This window comes from Ursus maritimus, unplaced genomic scaffold (assembly GCF_017311325.1).
Source record: "Ursus maritimus isolate PB19 unplaced genomic scaffold, ASM1731132v1 scaffold_5, whole genome shotgun sequence".
NCBI classification, from domain to species: Eukaryota; Metazoa; Chordata; class Mammalia; order Carnivora; family Ursidae; genus Ursus; species Ursus maritimus.
In genome coordinates, this window is record NW_024426663.1 from 80,577,555 (window position 1) to 80,602,214 (window position 24,660).

General features: G+C 42.7%; 2 protein-coding genes across 4 annotated transcripts in view; one reads left to right on the forward strand and one right to left on the reverse strand.

Annotated features, from left to right (window-relative positions):
• The first annotated feature begins 5,963 nt into the window (after positions 1-5,963).
• Positions 5,964-22,864, forward strand: ZFP62 (ZFP62 zinc finger protein). The gene is made up of 2 exons (XM_040622655.1): positions 5,964-6,838; positions 18,999-22,864. Coding segments are annotated over exons 1-2 (2,781 nt in total). The 5' UTR covers positions 5,964-6,837; the 3' UTR covers positions 21,779-22,864.
• LOC121100782 overlaps positions 8,513-24,660 on the reverse strand; it is a 49,662-nt gene continuing 33,514 nt past the window's right edge. The window contains exon 4 of one of the 3 annotated variants that reach the window (XR_005832610.1): positions 8,513-8,978. Coding sequence is in view for 2 of the 3 variants with exons in the window: in XM_040622663.1 (XP_040478597.1) it covers positions 8,907-8,978 (72 nt within the window). In the remaining variant the exon portion in view is untranslated. Of the gene's footprint in view, positions 8,979-10,827; positions 11,983-24,660 lie in introns of those variants that run through there. The other 2 variants (XM_040622663.1, XM_040622664.1) reach the window with 2 other exon arrangements.

Sequence of the window (24,660 nt, forward strand, 5' to 3'; positions counted from 1 at the left end):
CAACCTTTCTGACAGGTGTGAGGTGATATTTCATTGTGGTTCTGATTTGCATTTCCCTGATGGGGAGTGATGTTGAGCATCTTTTCTTGTGTCTGTTGGCCATCTGGATGTCTTCTCTGGAAAAATGTCTATTCATGTTTTCTGCCCATTTTTTAAAAAAAGATTTATTTATTTGAGAGAGAGAGAGCATGAGTGGGAGGGGCAGAGGGGGAGAGAGAATCTTCAAGCAGACTCCCCACTGAGCATGGAGCCCTAGGTGGGCCTCGATCCCACAACCCCGAGATCATGACCTGAGCCGAAATCAAGAGTCGGATGCTTAACCAACTTAACCACCCAAGTGCCCCTCTTTCTTCTTCTTTGGGACTTCTGTAATACAGGTGTTATTACGTTTGATGCAGTCACTGAGGTCCCTAGGTCTATTCTTATTTTGCATAATTCTTTTTTCTCTTTCATTCAGCTTGTTGGCTTTCTACTACTCTGTCTTCTAGGTCATTAATTCATCCCTCTACTTCTTCCAGCCTGCTGTTCATTCCATCATGTGTGTTTTCATTTCATTTATTGTGCTCTTTATCTCTGCTATGTTGTCCCTTGTCTCTGTGTTAAGGGTCTCACTCACGTCTTCCAGTCTTTTCTCAAGTCCAGTGAGTATCCTTATGATCTTGCTTTAAATTCTCTATCAGGCATGTTATTTATATGTGTCAGTTAGCTTTCTGGTTGTGGGCTTGTCCTGTTCTTTCATTCGTGATAAATTTCTCTGTCTTCTCATTTTGTCTGCCTCTCTGTCTGTTTATGTAGGTTAGGAAAGTCAGCTATATGGGACTCCTGGGTGGCTCAGCTGGTTAAGTGTCTGCCTTTGGCTCAGGTCATGATCCCAGGGTCCTGGGATCAAGTCCTGGGATTGAGTCCTGCATCGGGCTCCTTGCTCAGCGGGGAACCTGTTTCTCCCTCTCCCTGCCCCTCCACCTGCTTGTGTTCGTGTGCTCTCTCTCTCCCTCTGAAAAATAAATAAATAAAATCTTTGGGGGGAAAAAAAAAGAAAGAAAGAAAGTCAGCTATGTCTTCCACTCTTGAAAGTAATGACTTTATGAAGAAGAGGTCTTGGAATGCCCTGGTGTGTTCTGTTCCCCAGAACCTGGCACTTCGGGAGAGTGTCTTGGGTGTGTTTCTTACAGCCAGCTGTTGTGTCTGAGTCACTTTCCTTTTCAGTGACCTTGTTGTCTGTGCCGACTGTCTTCCTGTTGTGGGCTGTGCTTGCTCTCTGTGCAGGCCGGCTATGAGGGGGCATGGCTGCTGGGGAATTTGGGAGTGGGGCCATAGTGCTAGTAAAGTTTGAGTTGGGCCTCTAGTCCTATGCCAGATCCCCCAAAGCATTATAGTGGGTGGGGGCTGTGTGCTAGGGTAGCTGTGTGCATGAGGCTGGGTGTGGAGCACATCCATGGCTGGGCACGGTGCATGATGGTGGCTGGGGAGGCTCAGCTGGGTGTGGCATGGAGGCTGGGCAGGGCGTGCTGTGGCAGCTGCGCACCTGGTGACTGGTCCCAATGCTAGCAGTGCTTTAAAAAAATATTTACCCCAGGCCCAGGGCTGAGGCTAGCAGGCTTGGGGTGGGTAAGTCTTTAGGAGAGCTGGTGGGCTTGGTGCACTGCTAGCAAGTTAGGCAGCAAGTGTCTGTGCAGCCCCACCTCCTTTAGATGGCTCTGTGTCTATGCTGGGCACTGAGGGAGGAGAATGGCACCTGCCAGCTCCCCTGTTTTTGGAGAAGTCTCCCAGCACTGTCTGAAATCAGTGTGAACAGATCTGCCTCCTGTTTGCCCCAGCGTTGTGCAAACTGCCATTTTTATGTTGCCTCTCCACACAGGCTGCTGTCTTTTTAAGGGTGGTGACCCAGCTGTCACTCACCCTTCCCGCCTGCCTGCACAGTGCTGAGTGAGCTGACTTTTACAGTTTCAGGTTCCAAGTCCCACTGTTTTTACAAACTCATGGAATTCAGACCCTCTGGTTTTTACAGCCAAACACTATGGGGATTAGTCTAACCCATGTGAGCTCCCTGGTGCCAGGGCCCCTTTCTCTGCCCTCTCCATACCCGCAGCTGCCTCCCTCCTGCACACAGCCTCCCTCTACCTTACTGACCTTCCTAACCTTTCAGCTGCAGCGTCTTCTTTATATTTAGTTGTGGAGTTTGTCCTGCTAGTCTTCAGATTGCTTTCTAGTTTATTGACTTGGATGTGGACGATATCTAGTTGTAAATGTGGGAGGGGGTGAGCTCAGGGTCCTCCTAGTCTGACATCTTCCCAAGCTCCTTCAATTTACCCTTTTTGATGCAAGACTCAAATATTTTTCCCAGTTATTCTTTTTTTGCTTATGGTGGTTTTGCTTACAAAAATATTTTATTTTTATGTATATGAATTAATTAGTTTTTACTTCTATGATTTCTGGATTTTGTGTTATAGCAGAAAAGAAAACAAAACAAAATGTTCCCCACTCCAAAATGATCAAAGAAATCCCCTGTGTATGTGTGTTTGTGGTTCTTTTTTTCCTTAATACTTTTATGGAGGTGGTAGAAGCAGCAGTATTTTTTATTTTTATGGATCACTAATATGGGCACATTTTTAAAAAAATTTGCTTATTTACCCATGAAAGATCACAGGAGCATATGGACGGAGGGGAGGAGAAGAGGGAGAAGCAAGCTCCCTGCTGAGCAGGGAGCCCAATGTGGGGCTTGATCCCAGGACTCTGATCATGACCTGAGTCACCCAGGTGTCCTATAATGTGGGCACAGTTTATGTCTTTGATACATCTGGCGTTTATCCTGACATAAAGACTGAGGTTTAAAGCCAACCTTATTTTTCCTTAATGCTTCATAGTTGTCCTTACACCATCTATTCCCCACTGGTGTGAAATGCTACCTTTATCAAATACTAAATACCTGTCTAGGTTTATTTTTAGAATTTGTGTCTCAGAATTACACCAGCTTGTTCATATGCTATAATAGTGCCCCAACCTCATCACTTGTTTTTTTTTTTTTTTTCAGGTACTTTCTAGCTAGAAACAAATGATCTTCATTTTTCCACATGAACTTTAGAATCAATTGTGTGCTACTGAAGATCTGATTCCTATTGTTTATTGAGATCATTACAGTTATAGATTAACTTAGAAAGAGATGACATCAGTCTGATAACAAGTCTTTCCATTCATGCAAATAGGGCATTCAAGAATCTTTCCATAATTTTAGTTCATCTTTTGTGACTCCTAGAGCATTGCAACTTTTCTTCACCTAGGTCTTCAATTTGTCTTCTTAATTCCTGTCATTCAACCTCCCCGCCTGCCTGCACAGTGCTGAGTGAGCTGACTTTTACAGTTTCAGGTTCTTTGGTCTTGTTCGCTTCTGTTGTAAATGTAATCTTTCCTAACATTACTTTAATTGTAGTTTGTACATAAGGAAAATATTGATTTCTTCATGTTAATTTTGAAACCACACCCCTTACAGAACTCTTTTATTGTCTATTCTAGGGTTTTGTTTTCTTTTTTGGATGAGTTTCATGGGCTTTCCATAAATAAAATCCTTTTATCTACAAATAGGATAATTATACTCCTGCTTTCCATTATTTATATTCTGCCTTTTTTTCCCCTTCATCCAGCTGCAGTAGGAAATAATGGTAGTGATGAGTTACATCCTTGTCTGATTCTCTATTCTTCTTGCTAGCTGTTCCAAGGAAAGCACTGATTTATCTATTTACTTACTTACCTACTTATTCATTTATTTATTGAGACCCAATTGGAAAGATCCTCAAAGATCAACAACAGAAGAGTTAAGGAGATCACAGTTCAATGGAGTATCACAAAGAGTTGTTACATGAAAATGATACTGTATAATATTTGTAAAAACAGTACATAAAAATTGCAGATGTAGTGCTATTCCAACCATCTAAAAAACATCTGCAAATTGGCAGTAGAAAAGGAAGTTTATTAAGATGTTAACAGTAGTGGTCACTAGATACCAGGATTAAAAGTGGTTAGTGTTTCTTTTTTAAAAATTTTTTTTATTATATTATGTCAATCAAAAGTGGTTAGTGTTTCTAATTCTTCTTTCTTTTCCAAACTTTACATAATGAGCTTGATACATATGTTATGGTGGGACGGGGACTTTTATTTTATTAATTCGTGACCAAATGCAATGACTAGAAGTGGAGTTGGTATTAAGCGCCTTTGGGGCTTAACATTAATCTGTACTTGAACTACTTCAAAGAGGAAGATGAGCTCCAAAGCAAGAGCAAACGCAGGACAATGTCACCGCTGTACCTATTGGGTTTTTAGAGCTGCACCATCTAATAGACTGTAATGTGAGCCTTATAAATGATTTCTGAGTTTTCGGTAAACACATGTAAAATAAAAAGAAACAGATGAAATTCATCTTAATGATATATTTTATTTAACCCTATAAAACCAAAATATTATTTCAGTATGTAATCAACATTCTAAAATATTATTTTACATTCTCTTTTTTCTACTAAGTCTTAGATATCAGATGTGGATTTTATATTTACAGCACATCTCAACTGAGACTAGGCACATTTCATGTGCTTTTTTTTCTTTTCATTTCATGTGCTTAATAGCCATATATAAAAAATTGCTTGCATACTGATCAGTGCAGGGCTAGACGCTCTGCTCTGACTTGTAAATATCCAGAAGAGACAGGTAGTGGAAAAGGCTAGCATGTGTGTGTGTGTGTAGACACAAGGCCAAACAAAAAGTGCCTGAAGTATGACAAAGTTCCTGGAGGAAAAACTATCACCTAAAATAACATAAGTACATAAAATAATATCACTTTAATTAAAATGATTTATTTAGCTTCCCAGTGATCCCTCCCACACACATACAACTTTTCATTGAGCAAAACCTCCCAACCTGGACATAAATATTAGGCACCTAGCTGCCTAAAGAGAAAACCCAGTCTTCCCCGCCATAGGTGGCAGGCCAACTAACACCCAACCTTTCATCATGTGAATTCTTCTGGCATTTCATGAAGGCTGCTTGAAGCAACTTCTAGGGGTGTGCTGGCCAATATGGAGGACATTAGGTACATGTGCCTATTTATTTATTTAAGATTTATTTATTTTAGAGAGAGAGAGAGAATGCACCAGTGGGTGGGGAGGGACAAAGGGAGAGGGAGAGGGGAAGCACACTCCCTGAGAGGAAGCACACCCCGGAATATAAAGATCTCACAACACTGAGATCTTGACCCCAAACAAAACCAAGAGTCCCACACTTAAGGGACTGAGCCACCCAGGCACCCCTACATGTGCATATTCGAATACAATGTAATTAAAAACAGATTCTCACTACACTAGTCACATTTCAAGTACTCTGTATAGCTACATGTTGGCCAGGGTACCTGTTGGGGTAGCTCTAGGGGAATCCACTCCCAAACTTCAACCCCTGCATGTGCTTTTGCCTGAAACTGCAGGGCTTGAGAAGGACCTGGGTCTCTGCTCCTTCCTAGGGTCTCCCAGCTGTCTTGGTCTCCTCTAACACACTACGCACCTCACACTGGCATGAGGTTCCGGCATGGAGCCAAATATGATAAATAACCCACTGCTACAAGGAAACCCCTTCTATTCCCTCTATTTACCCCACCCCTACATATATAAAAATGAAAATTAGACATAGAATTGATGCTGAACATGGGCTCACTCCAGCGAGAAGTGAAATTCATCCAAGTACTTTGCATAATTTGTTTTTTAAAATGCACCTTATTAAAAAAAAAGTTTGCTTCCAGACATTTCACCTTTTGTCTAAGAACTGATATTAAAAGTTAGCAATATATATAATTTTGCTAATAATCCAGAAAACAATTAACATTTGAGTGGAAAAATATGTAAACCTCTAATTTTGTTACAGAGATGCATGCTAGAGTAAACAATAAAACAAGGCATTAAACTTTTTACATTAGGTTAACCTTCAGTGAGAATGAAAATATTTTAGGTTAAGATCCAAATCCTGTGAGGGACATAAAATAAAAAGACAGGTTCAAGGAAAAATCCGAAATGATGTAAAATTTCTGTTAAAAGCGTATGATAGTATTAAATTTAGAGTCTGTTGTACATGTCTGAAAAGAGGGTTTTTTTTTTTTTTTAATGTCAGCATTCACAGCGCGCCAAAATATGTTCTTTGCAATTACTTAAACTTAAGAGGAAAAACATCTAGCTGTTACTTCCTAAAAAAAGGATCACTTTTAAAGTCCTTCCAGGTCGGGGGTTCGGCAGTCGGCACCGGGGGGTGCAGTCTGGTCCTGGGGCGCTCTGGCCCGGCGCTGCGTCCGCGCAGCCCAGGCTCTTCTCTGCACGCGCTCCGTGGCCTGGGGCTCTCCGGCCGCCGCGCCTGCCCAGGGCCGGACTCTCGGAGGGGCCGGACCCGGCCCACAGCCGCCGGCGCTGCGCTTCGCCTCCCCGCCTCACTCTGCAAAGTGTTCTGTGTTCAGGTACATAGGTCGTTCGGTGTTTATTCTACCTACCCACTCATTTGCCTTACTCCCTGCCCCACCCCGGAATATAAAGTCCCCGAAAACTGGAAGCTTCGCCCGCACTTCCCCGGCTGCGGGCCCAAGCCCAACACCAGGCAGGAACCGGGTAAGCTGCACACAAACCAGTCTCCCTCCGCGCCCACGCCTTCCGAGCGCACCACGGGTCACGTGGCCGAACGGGGAACTATCATCGAGTCCGTCCTCCGGCCTCCCAGAGAGGACTCGGAAGTGCCCTGGAGCCGGCGCGGGCCCTTCCGGCCGGGCCGTCCGCGCTTTTGTCCCTCCGGCGGCCGGGCTCCCGCGGCGCCGCCACAGCCAGTACGTGAGTCCGCGGCTGCCCGCGCTCCCGCCCCCGGCCCTCGCCTGCCACGCCCTTCCCTCAGTGGCCGGGTCTTGGCTGCCCCTCGGGTCTCGGGCGGGATATAGGGGGAAGCGTCCCCCCTCCCCCTACGCACTTCGGGAGGCACGTTCCGGGGGAGTGGAGCGGAGGGAGGACCTCAGGCCGGCCGAGGGGTGTGGGGCGTGCCCCTGGAACAGACTGGTCTCTCTGTGGGCCCCACTGTGGCCGTGCGAGCGGCCAGGGCCGGGTTGGGGGTGCCCGGTGTCCGGAGACAGGCTGGGGCCTGGCTCTTGTCTTTTTTCTACTATTCGCTGCTTTCCCGGGCCGGAGGGGGACACTGGACACGAGCGCTTTAAAATCACCCCCTTGGCGTGCCCCCAGCAGTGAAGTTTGGCCCCAGGACTTGAGAGTGATGAGGAGCGTTGCAGGGACCCCTAGGGGGGATCTGATTCGATTTCCCCCAGTTCCCCCCACTCCCCCAGCTTTTTCCCCACGGTTGGAGGGATGATGTTGAGAGGCTCCTGCCACAGGTGCGGACGGAGCCCCGGGGAGCCGCCTCCAGGCCCTTGCTCTGGGGAAGCTCACCCGTGTACAGACTGGGGGAGGAGCGGAGGAGCGGCGCGGGCTCCGAGAGCTGAGTTGTCTCAGTGGGGGAGCGTCTGAGAGGCACCTGGACGCAGGGACAGCGGGGACCGTGCAGATGCGAAAGATGAAGGGGACGTGCCAGGGCTCGGTGTGCTGCTTGCTCTAAGACATATGGACTAGGTGGCCACCGGCCTGTTTTCTTTTCGAAAGCACGAGGGTTTTGTTTTGTTAATAAATTTTTAAATACGTTTACTCCTTTGTTTAATATTCATATGGTTCAGATGTTTAAAATATAAGCCGGTACCAGTGAAAAGGTTTGCTCCCGCTCAGTCGTCTTCCCATGCCCCTCAAACCCCTAGATAATCACATTTGTTAGAGTGTAGCCATCCAGTTTCTTTATGCAAATACTGGCAAATGTGAATGTAGTTAGTTCCCCTTTTTTCACACAGGTGGCAGGGTACTCTCCAGAGTTCTGTCCCCTTGCTTCTTTCTCTTAGTGTATTTTAGGATCATCAGAACACAAAGAGCTTTTAAAAAACGAACAAAAACACAGCACTGTGGTATCGGATTGGCTATTGTTTGGATGTTTTGAATGTTCCATAATTTTTTAGATCTATTCAGAGCCATTCGGGTTTTTTTCAGCTTTTTGTTACTTCAACAATGGTGCACTCAATGACGTTCTACTAGGGCATATGTTAGCAAGGGTTTTTAAAGAAGGGATCAATCATAATAATTTTTGTTTTACCTTAGCCAGTTATTGGTAAATTGTTAAATATGCCAAATCATGATTGTAACAGCTCCTATAGAGTGTTTAAGGAAAAAATAAAATCAAGTAGGTTTTCTCTCCTGGACCTTGTGTTTATGATGCTTAGCCGTATGCTAGCCTAATAAACTAATTCTATTCATGACTCCCTTCCAGCCATTGTCTGCCCCTTTAGCTTCAGAAAATCTCTCAGCCTCCCTTTCAGAATATCTTTTGCTTACCTTTTCCCCCAGGATGACTAGAAATCTCTTCACCGCTACCAGGTATGAGAATGTTCTGTTTCATTTTTTACTTTAAGGAAAAATCACCTTTAATGCTTATTTCTACTTTTAAGCGATAGAACCAACTCATGTTAACCATTTATAGTTTATTCATAAACTAAATGCAGTAATAACTAAAGCACACACCACATTCTCTCTTTTCATCTGTATATCACTGTCTCACTTCTTGGTTCCATCTTTCATCTATGTCATTCTTCAACTTCCTAGGTATCTTTCTCCTGAATTGATAAAGCATTTTGTGCCCACATGCCTTGTTTTTTCGTTTTCTTTCTCCGGTCATTTCCAATTCAAATATAATATCCAGGAACTCAAGGTACAGAATCCAGGTGTCACACTTGAGGGCAGATTGACTTGTGGAATGTGTTTGGTAATCTGGAAATCCAGAGGAGCTGCTGATGTGTTGCTTGTTGCAGCCTGTTAATAGGCAGGTCTTTCCGGGCAGAATGGGCCACAATGTTGTCCAGGCTCTTGAGAAGTGGTTCCTGACTCCTGGGGCAGGGACAGCAAGAATCAGGGGCCGGTTCTTACTATGTAGACAGGCTTTTTGGGGCATTGATAGTAGAACATGAACAAGTGCAGAGGTGGTGGGATATGTGTAATTTGGAAGGATTGGATGGCATTCTAAAGCTGGCTGTTGGGTCATGCTTCCTGCTGACAACTAGAGAGGAGTTAGAAAGCAGTTTCCCATCCAGCTTGTAGAACCTTTAAGAAATTAAACCTTCCCAGCCTACTCTATGCAGGAATTGTGCTTTTGGAGTGATTATTTTCTTCTGTCGTGGGGGATGTATGACTTAGCCAACACATCAGTCTTTTCTTTTTTTAAGTTGTTATTTAAATTCCAGTTAGTTAACGTACAGTGTAATACTAGTTTCAGGTGCACAATATAGTGATTCAGCATTTCCATAGAACACTGAGTGCTCCTCACAACCAGTGCCCTCCTCAGTCCCCATCACCTATTTCCCCCGTCCGCCAGCCACTTCCCCTCTGGTAACATCAGTTTGTTCTCTGAAGTTAAGAGTCTGTTTTTTTATTTGCCCCCGCCTCTCTTTTTTCCCCTTTACTCATTTTTTTTGTTTCTTAAATTCCACTTACGAGTGAAATCATACAGCTATTTGTCTTTCTCTTACTGGCTTATTTCGCTTAGCATAATTCTCTAACTCCATCTATGTCCTTACAAATGGCAAGATTTCAGTCTTTTTTATGGCTGAGTAATATTCCATTGTATTTATGTATACCATGTCTTTATCTGTTCATCAGTGGACAGACACTTGAACTGTTTCTGTATCTTAGCTGTAGTAAATGATGCTACTATAAACATTGAGGTGCATGTGCCCCTTCAAATCACTATTTTTGTATCCTTTGGTTAAATACCTAGTAGTGCAATTGCTGGGTCCAAGGGTAGTTCTATTTTTAACTTTTTGAGCAGCCTCCATACTGTTTTCCAGAGTGGTTTCACCAGTTTGAATTCCCACCAGCAGTGCAGGAGGAGGGTTCCCCTTTCTCTGCATCCTCTCCAACACCTGTTGTTTCTGGTTAATTTTAGCTATTCTGACAGGTGTGAGGGGGTATCTCATTGTACTGTTGATTTGTATTTCCCTGATAATGAGTGATGTTGAGCATTTTTTCATGTATCTGTTGGCCATATGGATGTCTCCTTTGGAAAAATGCCTGTTCATCTCTTCTGCCCATTTTTAAATTCTTTTATTTGGTTTTTGGGTGTTGAGTTTTATAAGTTCTTTATATATTTTGGATACTAACTCTTTATCAGATATGTCATTTTCAAATATCTTATTTCATTCTGTAGGTTGCCTTTTAGTTTTATTGATTATTTCCATCCCTGTGCAGAAGCAGCTTTTTATTTTGATGAAGTCCCAATTGTTTCTTTTTGCTTTTGTTTCCCTTGCCTGAGGAGACATATTGAGAAAGAAGTTGCTCTGGCCAGTGTCAAGGAAGTTACTATGTGTGTTCTCATCTAGGATTTTTTAATGGTTTCAGATCTCATATTTAGGTCTTTTATCCATTTTTTAAAGAGATTTATTTATTTTAGAGAACAAGAGAGAGCATGCACACAAGTGCGGGGAGGGGCAGAGGGAGAGAATCTCAAGCAGACTCCCTGCTGAGCAGGGAGCCTGACACGGGGCTCCATCTCATGACTCTGAGATCGGGACCTGAGCCAAAATCAAGAGTCAGTCACTTAACCACCTGAGCCAACCAGGGCACCCCATCCATTTTGAATTTATTTTTTGTGCATGATATAAGAAAGTGGTCCAGTTTCCTTCTTTTGCATGTTGCTGGCTAGTTTTCCCATCACCATTTGTTGAAGAGACTGTCTTTTCCTATTGGATATTCTTTCCTGCTTTGTCGGAGGTTAATTGACCATATAATTTTGGGTTCGTTCTGGGTTTTGTATTCTGTTCCATTGGTCTGTATGTCTGTTTTTGTGCCAGTACCATACTGTTTTGGTCATTGGAGCTTTTTAATATACCTTGAAGTTCGGGATTGTGATGCCTCCAGCTTTGCTTTTCTTTTTCAAGGTTGCTTTGTTTATTCAGAGTCTTTTCTGGTTCCGTACAAATTTTAGATTGTTTGTTCTAGCTCTGTGAAAAATGCTGTTGGTATTTTGATAGGGCACATCAGTTTTGATTGGCTTATAATAACCTCCTCCAGACTCCAGTACTCAGTTCTCTCTCCAATTCATTCTTCTACTGCAACTAGTATGAGGGATCTTTATTTCTTTTATTTTTTATTATGAAAAAATTTAAACACACGGGAAAGTGAAATAGTACAATGAACTCCATACACTCATAGCTCAGGTTCAATAATTATCATGATTCTGCTACATTTGTCTCACCTTTCCTTTTTTATTTTTTCTTTATGGAAGTATTTAAAATTTTTAAAAAGATTTTATTTATTTATTTGACAGAGAGCATGAGCAAACATGAGCTGGGGGAGAGGCAGAGGGGGAGGGAGAAGCAGAATCCCCACTGAGCAGGGAGCCCAGTGTGGGGCTCGATCCAGGAGCCGTGTTGATTATGACCTGAGCTGAAGGCAGACGCTTAACCGACTAGGCCACCCAGGCACCCCTTAGGAAATTTCAGACATCACGTCATTTCATCCTAGCATACTTGAGTCTACCAAAAAAAAAAAAAAAAAAAAAAAAAGACACTTCTAACATAGCCACAATGCCATTATCACACCATCCTAAATTAATTCTGATTCCTTGATATTATCTATCAAAGGTTGGCAAACTACTGGGCCTACAGTCTGTTTTTGTATGACCTGCAAGCTAAGAATTTTACACTTTTAAAAGGATGTTTAAGAGTGCCTGGGTGGCTCAGTTGTTTGAGCGACCAACTCTTGATTTCCGCTCAGGTCATGATCTCAGGGTCGTGAGATCGAGCCCCATGTCTGGCTCATGCTGGATGTGGAGACTGCTTGATTGTTTCTGTCCCTTTACCTCTTCCCCTCACTCCGCTCCTTGCGCTCGCTGTCTCTAAAAAAAAAAAAAGAAAAAAAAAAGTAAAAGGATGTTTAAAAGCAAACAAAAATTAGTGACAGAGTCATATATGACCCACAAAGCCTAAAATATTTTTTATTCCTTTGCAGAAAAGGTTACCAACTCCTGATTTAAAAGAACATGTGATCTTTCAAAATGCATATCTGAGTTTGCTATTCCTTTGCCTAAAACTCCTCAGGATCAAGTCTGCCCTTGTTAGTGTGAAGGGCAAACCCTGGTGCAGCCCTTCCTTTTGCCCACTTGTCCAGCTGTGCCCACCACCCTCTGCTCCAGAGGGCAGTGAACACTAGTTCCTTTGCACCTGTTCCTCCCTCTGCTGGAACTACTCTGTTTCTGAAGCTTTCCTAATCCTTCAAAGCAGAGTTGGTCCCTTCCGTCTCCTCTCTCATCTGTGCCGTGTCTGCTATTTTTATCTTGTGTTAGTTTTTTTTGGTTGGTTTGGTTTGGGTTGGGTTTTTGGTTTGTTTTTTTTTTTTTTGCCATTTTTTATTTCCTGCAGATCTCCTAGTCTGCCAGCTCCTTGATGACAAGATCTTACCTATATCTACATCCCTAGGACCAGCCCAGTACCTGGGGAAAAAAAGCCAGATATGGATCGTAATCTAAATTCTTGGGCAACATGAAGCCTCAAAGATAACAGATGCTAGAATACATTTTATTGTTTGTAAAGAAAACTTAATATTTTGTTAGAAACTCTCGATTGTGTTTATATTTTAGCAGATGTCTTTTTTGGGGCTGCTATAACAAAATACACACTGGATGGTGTATAAACAACAGAAATTTATTTCTTATACTTCTAGAGACTGGGAAGTCCAAAGTCAAGACACCAAAGAATCTCTGTGATGACTTTTTTATGAGAACACTAATCCCGTTCACAAAGATTCTGCTCTCATGACCTAAGCACCTCTCAGAGCTCCACCCCCCACACCTGCCCCAAAACCATAATCTCTGAGGATTAGGATTATAACATGAATTTGGGAGGAGGGGGCTTAAATATTCAGACCATAGCAGCAGCATTTATCCTATTACTGACTTTTTATGTCTTGGCACTTCTCTGCCTATATTGACTGACCTTTTCTTAGACTCAGCGTTGATTAATATGAATCTCACTGCAAACGATCAATTTTCAATGAAGAAGCACATTTATATTAATTTGGTTTGATATTAGTCATTAAGAGGTTGGGTGAACTACACTGGGTGATAGTACACTGTGCCTCCATCCAAACAGGAGGTTAATTTAAGCATGCCTGAAACAGGGAGACTCCTGGTGTCTGCCTAGGTCAGAAGGGTAACCAGTGAAATGTTTGTGATGTCATGCAGACCAGACCAGTCAGCAGCCACACAGGGAATCTCAGGGACTGTGAAGTGGATGAACAATTAGCCTATCAGAGAAAGTCAGGGGAAGGGTCCAGCTGGGCCAAGGATTAGTGAATGCAGTAGCAGTGAGGGGTGGGTTAGCATGGCCCTTTGGTGTCCAGCCAGTCATTTGAGGTGGCCATATGCAGAAAGCTTCAAGTGCCACACTAAGTAGCCTGGGAAGACTTGATATTGGGGAGTGACCAGGTGTGCATTTTTCAAAACTTAAGGTAGGGAGACTATGGCAGAATTTCAAAAGGATAATTTAGGAAGGCTTAAACTAAGGCCTTTAGCAGTGGGAATAGAATTGGGATTAGGGACTTGAAGTATTGGTAATAGAATCAGCTGGTCCTCGGGGCTCTTTTGGATGTGGAAGGGTGAGGCAAGGAGAAGAGCCCACTCTGATTTAGGCAAAGGGGAGGGTGAGGGTAGACAGGAGGGTCTCTAATTGAAGAGAGCAGGCTGGGCCAGAGATGATCTGAGACGTGGTTTGTAGGAATGGCAGGAGCCACCCAGATAGATCCGACTGCCCAGGGAGAATATGTGGGGTCAGAAGAGGAAAGGTTTAAGATGGAACAGGGAGGCCAGAGACATCTAAGACAGCAGGCGGGGGAGTCAGTGCCTGGCCCCAAAGAAGCTAATGCAGTGTGGTCTGAGTGCGAGAAATCAGATGGGAGATGGACATGACCACTTTTTCAAGAGATAACTGTGAATAGGAAGCAGGATGGCGAAAGCAGTATCTGGAGGGGAAGGTATAGTTAAGGGAATTTTAAATTTACTTTTTGACCTTTTTTAAGCTTTTTATTTGAAAAGTGTTTTAAATATATAGAAAAATGTCAAGAATAAGAATGGTAAAAAGATAGTGTTTACTCATTCACCTATAGCTAACATTTTTTTTTTTAAGATTTTATTTATTTATTTGACAGAGATAGAGACAGCCATCGAGAGAGGGAACACAAGCAGGGGGAGTGGGAGAGGAAGAAGCAGGCTCACAGCAGAGGAGCCTGATGTGGGGCTCGATCCCATAACGCCGGGATCACGCCCTGAGCCGAAGGCAGACGCTTAACCGCTGTGCCACCCAGGCGCCCCTATAGCTAACATTTTACTTCATTTTTGTCTTCCCTCTCTTTTGCTCTTTCGTACATATAATTTTTTTCTAAACTTCTTGAAGACAATGCATATGTCATGGCCTCCTGCCCATAAATATTTCAGTATATATTTACTAAGGATAGGGATGTTCTCTTGCCTGAGTACAGTACAGCTGTCACCTTCAGTACATTCAAAGTTGATACTGTGCGATCTGTATTCCAGTTTTGTCAATTGGCACAATTATTCTTTTTATAATTTTCCAGTACAGACCCACTAAGGTCAGGTATTAAGTATAGTGGTCAAGTCTCTTTAGCCATCTTTAATCTAGAACGTTTCTGTAGCCTCTCTTGTCTTTTATGAAAATGATACTTCTGAAGAATACAAATACTACTTTGAGTAGAGCAGTCTACATGTTGGATCTACCCGATGTCTGCTTGTGATTTTGAAGCTCAGGTGATGCATTCTCATAGGCGATGTGTCCTCAGGATGTCACTTCTGGAGCGCATGGTGTCCCTCTGCCACCATTGGTGATCTTAATTTAGAACACTTGGCCAAGGCGTTGTCTGATTTCTCCACTGTGTAATTACTGTTTTTTCCTTTTCATTCTAGGGGCAGTATTTTTAGATCGTGTATATACTGCCCCTTCTCAAAATTTACCCCCACATTTAGAATCGAGTGATAATTCTCTCCTGATCCAGTCTGCTCAGATAGTTACAGAATACTGTTTTTTTTTGTTTAAAGATTTTATTTATTTATTTGACAGAGAGAGAGAGACAGCCAGTGAGAGAGGGAACACAAGCAGGGGGAGTGGGAGAGGAAGAAGCAGGCTCCCAGCAGAGCAGTGAGCCTGATGTGGGGGCTCAATCCCAGGACCCTGGGATCACGCCCTGAGCCGAAGGCAGACGCTTAATGACTGAGCCACCCAGGCGCCCCAGAATGCTGGTTTTGGTTGGGGTTTTTTTGTTTTGTTTTTTGTTTTTTCCAACTCTGCTCCTCTCCCCACATTTACCAACTGGCCCTGACATTCTGCTGTAAGTAAGTGGCCTCTCTTTCTCCCCTGTTTGTATATGTATGGATTCACAAATTCCCACTTTCAGTGGTTTATAATTTACTGTACGTAATTATTATGGAGCCTAAATTGGGTGGTGAGGCTGGCCTATGGTCTTGTGACATGCCCCTGTCGTTTTTAAGCATCTCCTTACTCGTTGGAGTAACAAGATGCCACGGCTCATCTTGTGTGTTTTCTGCCCCAGCCTAGAATCTGCCATTTCTCTGAGGAGCTCTGGTTCCTTTTAGTAGACAATGGGAGTAGAGACCAAGAACAGGGTGCTAGATGTGCTTATTACCACTAAGGTGTTTTTTGCTTCTTAGCTTTTCAGCAGAGAGCTAGGGAATATGTGTACATATATACACATGCAAATATACATGCATGTGAGTGCATAGACATGTGCGTGCACACATGTAATTTAGAAATCATGAATTCACACTGATACCTCTGATTCATCCCCACAGGGTTCTTTCTTGCCTTCCCCTATTCCATACTTATATTTCTTCCTTCAGGAAGAAACTGCTTAAAAATTCAGTTGTTTTCAGGGCTTCTCCACCACCTCCTCCATCCTTCCCGATACTGAGAGAATATAGTATATGGTTACAAATTCTGTGATATTATATGCCTAAATTATGGGTTAGTTCTTTGTTTCTTTTTGTTCCCTTCCTGTGGTCACAATATCCATGTGAAACACAGATGAGTTCATTTGTTGCCGTGTGCTTTGTGGTTCAGCTGCTTTTCCTTTTTCAAATTCTCATTGATTTAATTTTATTCTTTGAATATGCAGAACATTATCATCCTTCTATAGTAAAAACTATGCAAAAAGCTGTACTTAGAGTGTCTCTCTTCCCTATCCCTTTGCTCTGTTCTTGCCACTCCACCACTTACAGGTAATGGGGCTTCATTGATTTCTGGTTTCTCTCATTACTATAAAGATAAGCAGTTATATGTTTGTTTTTTTCTTTCAAACATAAAGCATAGCATATATGCTGTTTTTCTCTTTACATGGTATCCTGGAAGTTGCTCCCTCTCAGTCAGTTGTTAGAGATGTTCCACATTCTTGCTTAGTACTCCATTGCATATGTGTGCCATAGTTTATTTAACCGGTTTTCTGTGCTAGGACACTCAGGTAGTTTTCTAGATTCTGTAGTTACAAATAATGCTACCATGAATAGCTTTGTGCACATACAGTTTTTTGTATTGTTGGAAGTGGATCATCAGTGTAAATTCCTAGATGGGATTTCTGGATTGAAGTATAAATGCATACAGTTCACCTAAATATTGGCAGATGCCCCTCAACAGGGGTTATGCCCCTTTGCAGTCCCATTAATATATGAGAGCACCTGTTTCCGCCACAGCCTCCCCAACAGAGTGTGTTGTCATGCTTTTTATATGACAGATGAGAAGTAGTATCTTAGTGTAGTTCTTATTTGCGTTTCTCTTTTGAGTGGAATTGAAAACGTGTTTAAGGGATATTTTAATATTTCTTTTTGTGAATTGTCTGTTCATGTCTCTTGCACATTTTTCTATAGGAATTTTAGTCTATTTTTTCAACTTTTAAAAAATTTTTATATAAGGGATATTGGCGCTTGTATATGATGCACGTTGCAAATATTTTCTTTCATTTGTCATTTCTCTAATTTTGCTTACAGCATTTTTGCCATGTAATTTATACTTATACAGCCAGTTTATCCATCCTGTCATTGAATGTGAGGCATGGTTTGAGAGCTGTCTCTTCTCAGGTTCTGAAGGCTCTCACTCGTGTGTTCTTCTGGTGTTTGTATGGCAGCATGTTTTTATATTGAGAGCTCTGCTCCACTTGGGGTGACATTCTTGAGTATGGTGTAAAGAATGATCTGATTTTATGTTTTTCCAAAGGGCTTTATAGTTGTTCCAACACTATTCTAAAGACTATCTTTGCCCCAGTAATTTGATATATCATCTTTATCATATGGTTGATTTCTGTATGTAATTAGGATTATTTCTGGACTTTGTATTCTGTTCCTTTTCTCCGTACACTGGGACCATGCTGCTTTAGTTACAGAGGCTTTGTGCTGTATTTTAATACCTAATGTGGCTAGTCCCCACTCACAGCCCTTTTATGTTTCTCTCTAACAATTTTTGTGTTTATTTATTTTTTTAATTTTAAGTAGGCTCCAGGCCCAACATGGGGCTTAAACTCAGGATCCTGAGACTGAGAGTCGCATGCTCTACTGACTGAGCCAGCCAGGCACGCCTTGTATATTTATTTTAGAGGATTTGGTTCTATGGCTGTAGGAACTTACATCTTTCTCTCCTGAGGGCTGAGGATGAATAGAGGTGGAGGGACCAAGGCCAAAGGGAGTGAATGGAGCATGGGCCCTGATGTGTGTGGGAGCAGGATTCAGAGCACAGATAAAAGGCATGTTGCCGTTGATGGTTCTGGAATTCCACTGCCTTCCCAGTAGCCCTCACATTTAAGCAACATGGACTGCTCTGCCCCAAGTCATGGATACAAGTGGAGTGCCTTCAGGGGGAACAAAGAATCCCCGCCTGAGCCCTAAAATCTGTTTTAGGAAGGAGTTTACCTTTCCTAAGTCCTGTGCTTTATACCCAGGTTCCAACCCTGATTAAATAACCCAACCTCAAATAATAAATGGTAATAATTATGCAAATAGTACTTAGCAAGTAGTAGGCGTTGTTCACAACACTTTAAGTAACTTTCACAAGGTCATGCAGCTGGATATTTGGACCCAGGTAGTAGTATTTCCTTTGCTTGGGGGTTTGTATTTTAGCTTCTAATCTTTGATATGCTGTGATTGCAGTTAGCTTGTTCATAAAGTAGGAATGAAGGCCTCTTTGCCTGGCACGCTGGAGCATGCCCTTCCATATAGATTTCCTCCCTGACTGCCCACTTTCTAGGATCAGGTTTTCCTTGGAGGGGAAGTCCAGGAGGCCAGAAACTCCTGGAAGCTGCAGTTTGCTTTCTTTCTCACATCTGTCATGACTCTCTTCATGCTTTCGTTACCATAGCCCCAATACCACCACTTAGGTACTGATTTCTTCCCTTTTTTAGCTTTGCCTCTTTAGTTCTGCTGATTATGTCTCTTTTGTCTTACTTACTGATTTTTCTGTTTCCTCTTATTCAGAGATTTCTGCTACTCTTTGTTTTTTCATGACTAGGTAATTGTTTCCAAAAGCTGATCAATGTTGTCCTTGGTTCTTTGCATCATTTCAACCCATTTCAACTTGCCCTCATGCTAAACTGTTATGCAAGAATGGAAAATTCTTTGTTCCATTGAAAATCCAGGGCTCTAACATTTTAACATTAGCTCCACAGGGGCAGAAATTTTGGCATGTCCCCTCTTGTATCCCCTGCAGTTAAAAATGGTACTTAATCATTAATCACACAGCATGCAGTCAATAAACATTTGTCAAGTGAATGAGTAAATTTGGATGTAATTCTTCCAGTTTCCTCTAAACAAAATGAACAAGTATCATTTTCATTTTCTTGGTTTAGTGTCACATTTGAAGACGAGGGGCACTGAGGATGAGAAATCAGCTGAAAAGTATGAAAATGTTGGAAATGCAGAATCTCTGTGGCCAAAAGTGGAAGGTCTTCACAAGGATCGTATACAGGAATATAAGGTTGGTGAAACTTGTGATTGGAATAGCAAGGTAGAGAGTCAGCTGGAAAATCCTGAGGGAAAAAGAATGAAGGAAGACAAAAGTGGCATCAGGGAAAAGATTGGCAAAGCCAAGAACACAGCAAATATAAAGACGGAACAGGAAGACGAGGCATCTGAGAAAAGCTTACTTCCAAGTTCAAAACATGTTATACACCAGACTGTCCCTATAGAACAGATAAGCAGTGAACAAGACAAATGTGTGGAGAACATTAATGGAACCTCTCACCCTGGTCTACAGCAGAAAACCAGTGCTGTTAAGAAGTCACACAAATGTGATGAGTGTGGGAAGTCGTTCAAATATAATTCCCGCCTTGTTCAACATAAAATTATGCACACTGGGGAAAAACGCTACGAGTGTGATGACTGTGGAGGGACTTTTCGGAGCAGCTCGAGCCTTCGCGTCCACAAACGGATCCATACTGGGGAGAAGCCGTATAAGTGTGAGGAATGTGGGAAAGCCTACATGTCCTACTCTAGCCTTATAAACCACAAAAGCACCCATTCTGGGGAGAAGAACTGTAAGTGTGATGAGTGTGGGAAATCCTTCAATTACAGCTCTGTTTTGGACCAGCATAAGAGGATCCACACAGGAGAAAAGCCCTATGAATGTGGTGAATGTGGGAAGGCTTTCAGGAACAGTTCTGGTCTCAGAGTCCACAAAAGGATTCACACAGGGGAGAAGCCCTACGAATGTGACATCTGTGGGAAAACTTTCAGTAATAGCTCTGGCCTTAGGGTCCATAAGAGGATCCACACAGGCGAGAAACCTTATGAATGCGATGAGTGCGGGAAGGCCTTCATTACTTGCAGAACACTTCTAAACCATAAAAGCATCCACTTTGGAGATAAACCTTACAAATGTGATGAGTGTGAGAAATCGTTTAATTATAGCTCTCTCCTCATTCAGCATAAAGTGATCCACACTGGAGAGAAACCTTATGAATGTGATGAATGTGGGAAGGCCTTCAGGAACAGCTCAGGCCTTATCGTTCACAAAAGGATCCACACGGGAGAGAAACCTTACAAGTGTGATGTCTGTGGCAAAGCATTCAGCTATAGCTCAGGCCTCGCAGTTCATAAAAGCATTCACCCTGGGAAAAAAGCTCATGAATGTAAGGAGTGTGGAAAATCCTTCAGCTATAACTCACTTCTTCTCCAGCATAAAACCATTCATACTGGAGAGAGACCTTATGTGTGTGATTTGTGTGGGAAAACTTTCAGGAACAATTCAGGCCTAAAGGTCCACAGGAGGCTCCATACTGGAGAAAAACCATACAAGTGTGACGTGTGTGGGAAAGCCTATATCTCACGCTCTAGCCTTAAAAACCACAAAGGAATCCATCTTGGGGAAAAGCCCTATAAATGTACCTATTGTGAGAAATCTTTCAATTACAGCTCTGCCCTTGAACAACATAAAAGGATTCATACAAGGGAGAAACCTTTTGGGTGTGATGAGTGTGGAAAAGCCTTCAGAAATAATTCAGGCCTTAAAGTACATAAACGGATCCACACTGGAGAGAGACCTTACAAATGTGAAGAATGTGGGAAAGCCTACATCTCACTGTCAAGCCTTATAAATCATAAAAGTGTACACCCTGGGGAAAAACCCTATAAGTGTGACGAGTGTGAAAAAGCCTTCATCACATACCGAACCCTTATAAACCACAAAAAAATTCATCTTGGGGAGAAGCCCTACAAATGTGATGTATGTGAGAAATCTTTTAATTACACTTCACTCCTTTCTCAACACAAAAGGGTCCACACTAGAGAGAAACCTTATGAATGCGATAGGTGTGAGAAGGTCTTCAGAAACAACTCAAGCCTTAAAGTGCATAAAAGAATCCATACTGGGGAGAAGCCCTATGAATGTGATGTGTGTGGAAAAGCCTACATCTCACACTCAAGCCTTATTAACCATAAAAGTACCCACCCCGGCAAGACACCCTATACATGTGATGAATGTGGAAAAGCTTTTTTCTCAAGCAGAACTCTTATAAGCCATAAAAGAGTCCATCTTGGGGAGAAACCCTTCAAATGTATTGAGTGTGGGAAATCTTTCAATTACAGTTCACTCCTTTCTCAACACAAGAGGATCCACACAGGGGAAAAACCTTATATATGTGATAGGTGTGGAAAGGCATTCCGGAACAGCTCAGGCCTCACGGTGCATAAAAGGATTCATACAGGCGAGAAACCCTATGAATGTGATGAGTGTGGGAAGGCATACATCTCACACTCAAGTCTTATTAACCATAAAAGCGTCCACCGTGGGCAGCAGCCCTATAATTGTGAGTGTGGGAAATCCTTCAATTACAGATCAGTTCTTGACCAACACAAAAGGATCCACACCGGAAAGAAGCCATACCGATGTAATGAGTGTGGGAAGGCTTTTAATATCAGATCAAATCTCACTAAGCATAAAAGAACCCATACTGGAGAGGAATCTTTAAATGTGACAAGTGTGGGAAGTCACAGTGACACATCACAGAAGAAAACTCATGAGGGAGGGAATGCTCTGGACGGGACCAAGATGAGCATATCTGTAGGAGGCAGAGCTTACCAAGTCTCAACTCAAATGGAAGAAAAACCTTATGAATGTATGAATATCTGAGCTCTTCGTTCATGGCTTGTAACTTACATAGTATAAGTGAAACTGCGAGTACTCGTCAGTGTGATCTTCACATGGCCAGCAAGGAAGCCTCCAGTGTCAAGGTGGTTGAGCCTTTATGGAACACAAAATAGTTTATACTGGGGATAAAACCTATCAAAGTGACGGTGATTAAAAAACCTTCAAAATAAGTAGACATTTCTGGACATAAAACACATGGATGAGGAAAGGACTTCACTTAGAAGTCATATAGTTACCATCAGAAATTTCTTATTTGGGTAAATTCTGTGAATAGAAATGGGGGAAATTTAGGTACAGCTTTGAATCTTAATTATACATTGGTCAGTGGGGAAAAAATACAAGAAGGGCCTCCCAACAGGCAAATTCAGGGAGAGAGAGGCTTCAGGGAATACAAATTTATTTAATAGTAGTGATCATGAAGTATAAATTTGGTATAATTGAATAATTTGTGAGGGGTGATGATAAATTTTGAAACAAAATTGGATTTTGTTGTAGGAAGAGTAAAAAGTATAGACATGAATCTAGCAGGAAATAGTCATTTAAAAAATGTAAGTTGATTGGACTATATGGTTGTAATGTTGTAATACACTGGTTGAATGGGAGAAACTTTTAAAAAATGTCAAATGAACCCCCTCAGTGAATGATGAAGTGTGATGAGTGTAAACCTCACACGTTATGCTACAAATACAAGGTTCTGCCGTAGAGAGAAATTCAGCACATTAAATAACTAATGGAACACAAACATGAATTTGCACCTGCACAAAAATAATTGATTCAGGGATTCATGTGAATAGGAATGCTGAGGTGATTTTATTGGAAGACCTAGAAAGCTAAGTAGCTATTGATAATTGAGGGTTTGGAGGAAATTCGTGCTTCTTAATAATCCTGTTAAATGTTTGGTTGTTTTGAAATGTGTTATTGTAAAGATTTCATGCACTTCCTGTGTGTATTGTCTGTTGTAAAATGTTATGAATACTTTGTTCAGGGCTCAGTCTGTCTTGGCCATGAAGAGCCAGATAGTCGTGGTGAGGTAAGGTGGAACTCCAATAAAGAAATTCCTCAAAAGTACACAGGCTCTGACTGACTCTGGATGGAGCAATTCACTGAGAAAGCAGTTTGTGTGTCACATCTTTGTGGGGTGAGTGAGACCAGATGCAGAGCAGGGAGGGCAGCAGGGGCCTTATTCCACAGGACTCGTAGCTCAGGTTTCACAAGAAGTTTAGGTGGCGTCTCTACCAGGAGAAGTGCGGAATGGTCTGACCCGCATACTGGGCCTGGATCATAGCTCCTGGGAGTGGGCAGGCTGTGGGACTGATCTGCCACCTCACAGAAATAGTTCTCGTGGAAACAAAATTTAACAAAATGTTGTTATGTGTAAAGCTGTTAACTAGGTATCTCAAAGGGTAAAAGGAGAGTTGAGTAAGCTGTCCAAGAATACTCCGGATGGCGCCTGTCTGTAGAGGCTGAATTCTAGTCCTGTCTCTCTGGCTCCAAAATCCACTCTCCTTACCAGAGAGCAGTCTCTAGCTAGCTAGTTTCCTGGCTTTCTGGGATTTGTCTCTAGTCCTGTTCTAGCCTCACATAGTTTCCATGCCTCTCTCTAGGGGTATGATTCTTTCACTTTGTCTCCAAGCCTCCACCAGTAGGTTTTGATGGAAGGGGAGGGACAGAGCTAGGAAAGGGAGAAGGAAAGAGCATTTCTGCCGCTCAGCTCCACTTTGGAACACCCCAGCCACACTTGTTCTGTCCTTCTCGGAGCACTGACCCTCTCCACAGACTTGGATTAATGGAGTCAGCAAATACTCGTTGAGGATCTGCTAGGCACAATCCCCTGTCCTAGGAGCTAGGCAGCAGGAATAAATAAAGGATAGGTAAGGGAGAAAGTCCATAAGCAAAACCACACTAATGGGTGCTGAACTGAACTCTGCAGTGTTGGGAGGAAAGTGACCTCCACCAGCGGGGAAGAGGGAGGCAGCGGTGATATCTGGGTGGGACAGTTGGGTTGTTAAAGAGGGAGGAGTGGGAAATAGGATGGTCTGACTGAAGGCCTCATTGGAAAAGCTCACACATCCTCAAAAGGGGATGGCTGTTGCAGGATCCGTGCATAGTGGGCAGAAAGGAAGGCCATAGAATATCAGTTCCAAGGAGTCGCCAGGTATCCAACTTTCATTTACTTGAGGCCACCAATGGTTTGAGCATCACCCCTCCATGCACACACACCCAGGTACTTGGGCTCTGCCTGGACCCAATGTACCACCTACAGTTGTGAGAGAAACCAATGAAATAACAAGGGCAAGGGTGGCTGCCGCTCAAATGGGGATTCCGAGTGCTCCAGCCTGCTGAGCACTAGGATTTGCTGCTACTGAGGCCTCCACTGACTGACCCACAGGAAATGGACCTCAGGGCCTCTTGGCCTGGGCCTCCAGTCCGAGGGCCGGTGACATGCTGCTCCAGCTGGTCTCATATGATTTCCCCTTGTGCCAGGTAGACTTTCTGCAGATTCAGTGAGCTGTTCGGGCTCACCTCAGGACGAGCGTGTTTCGGGAGCACCATCCCCCACCTCTTTCCAGAGAAAATGCCTGATGTGCAAGAAGAATTAAACTTGCCAACATGTAGGTAAATCAAAAAAAAATTTTAAAAAGGCGGAGTCTAATTCAAAGGACTAAAGGTAGAATTGAAATGTTGGACAATAGTCGGTTAAATTGGAAGCTGGAAGATTTGCATGAAAGTGGCCTAAAGTGCTTGTATTTTTTCTGAGGAGGTGAAGATGCTCTTAGCTCTGGATTTTGTTAAGTTAACTGTATGGTAAAATGTCATGGGCAGACCAGAAAGATAGAAGTCAAGTGTATAAGGTACCTAAAGAT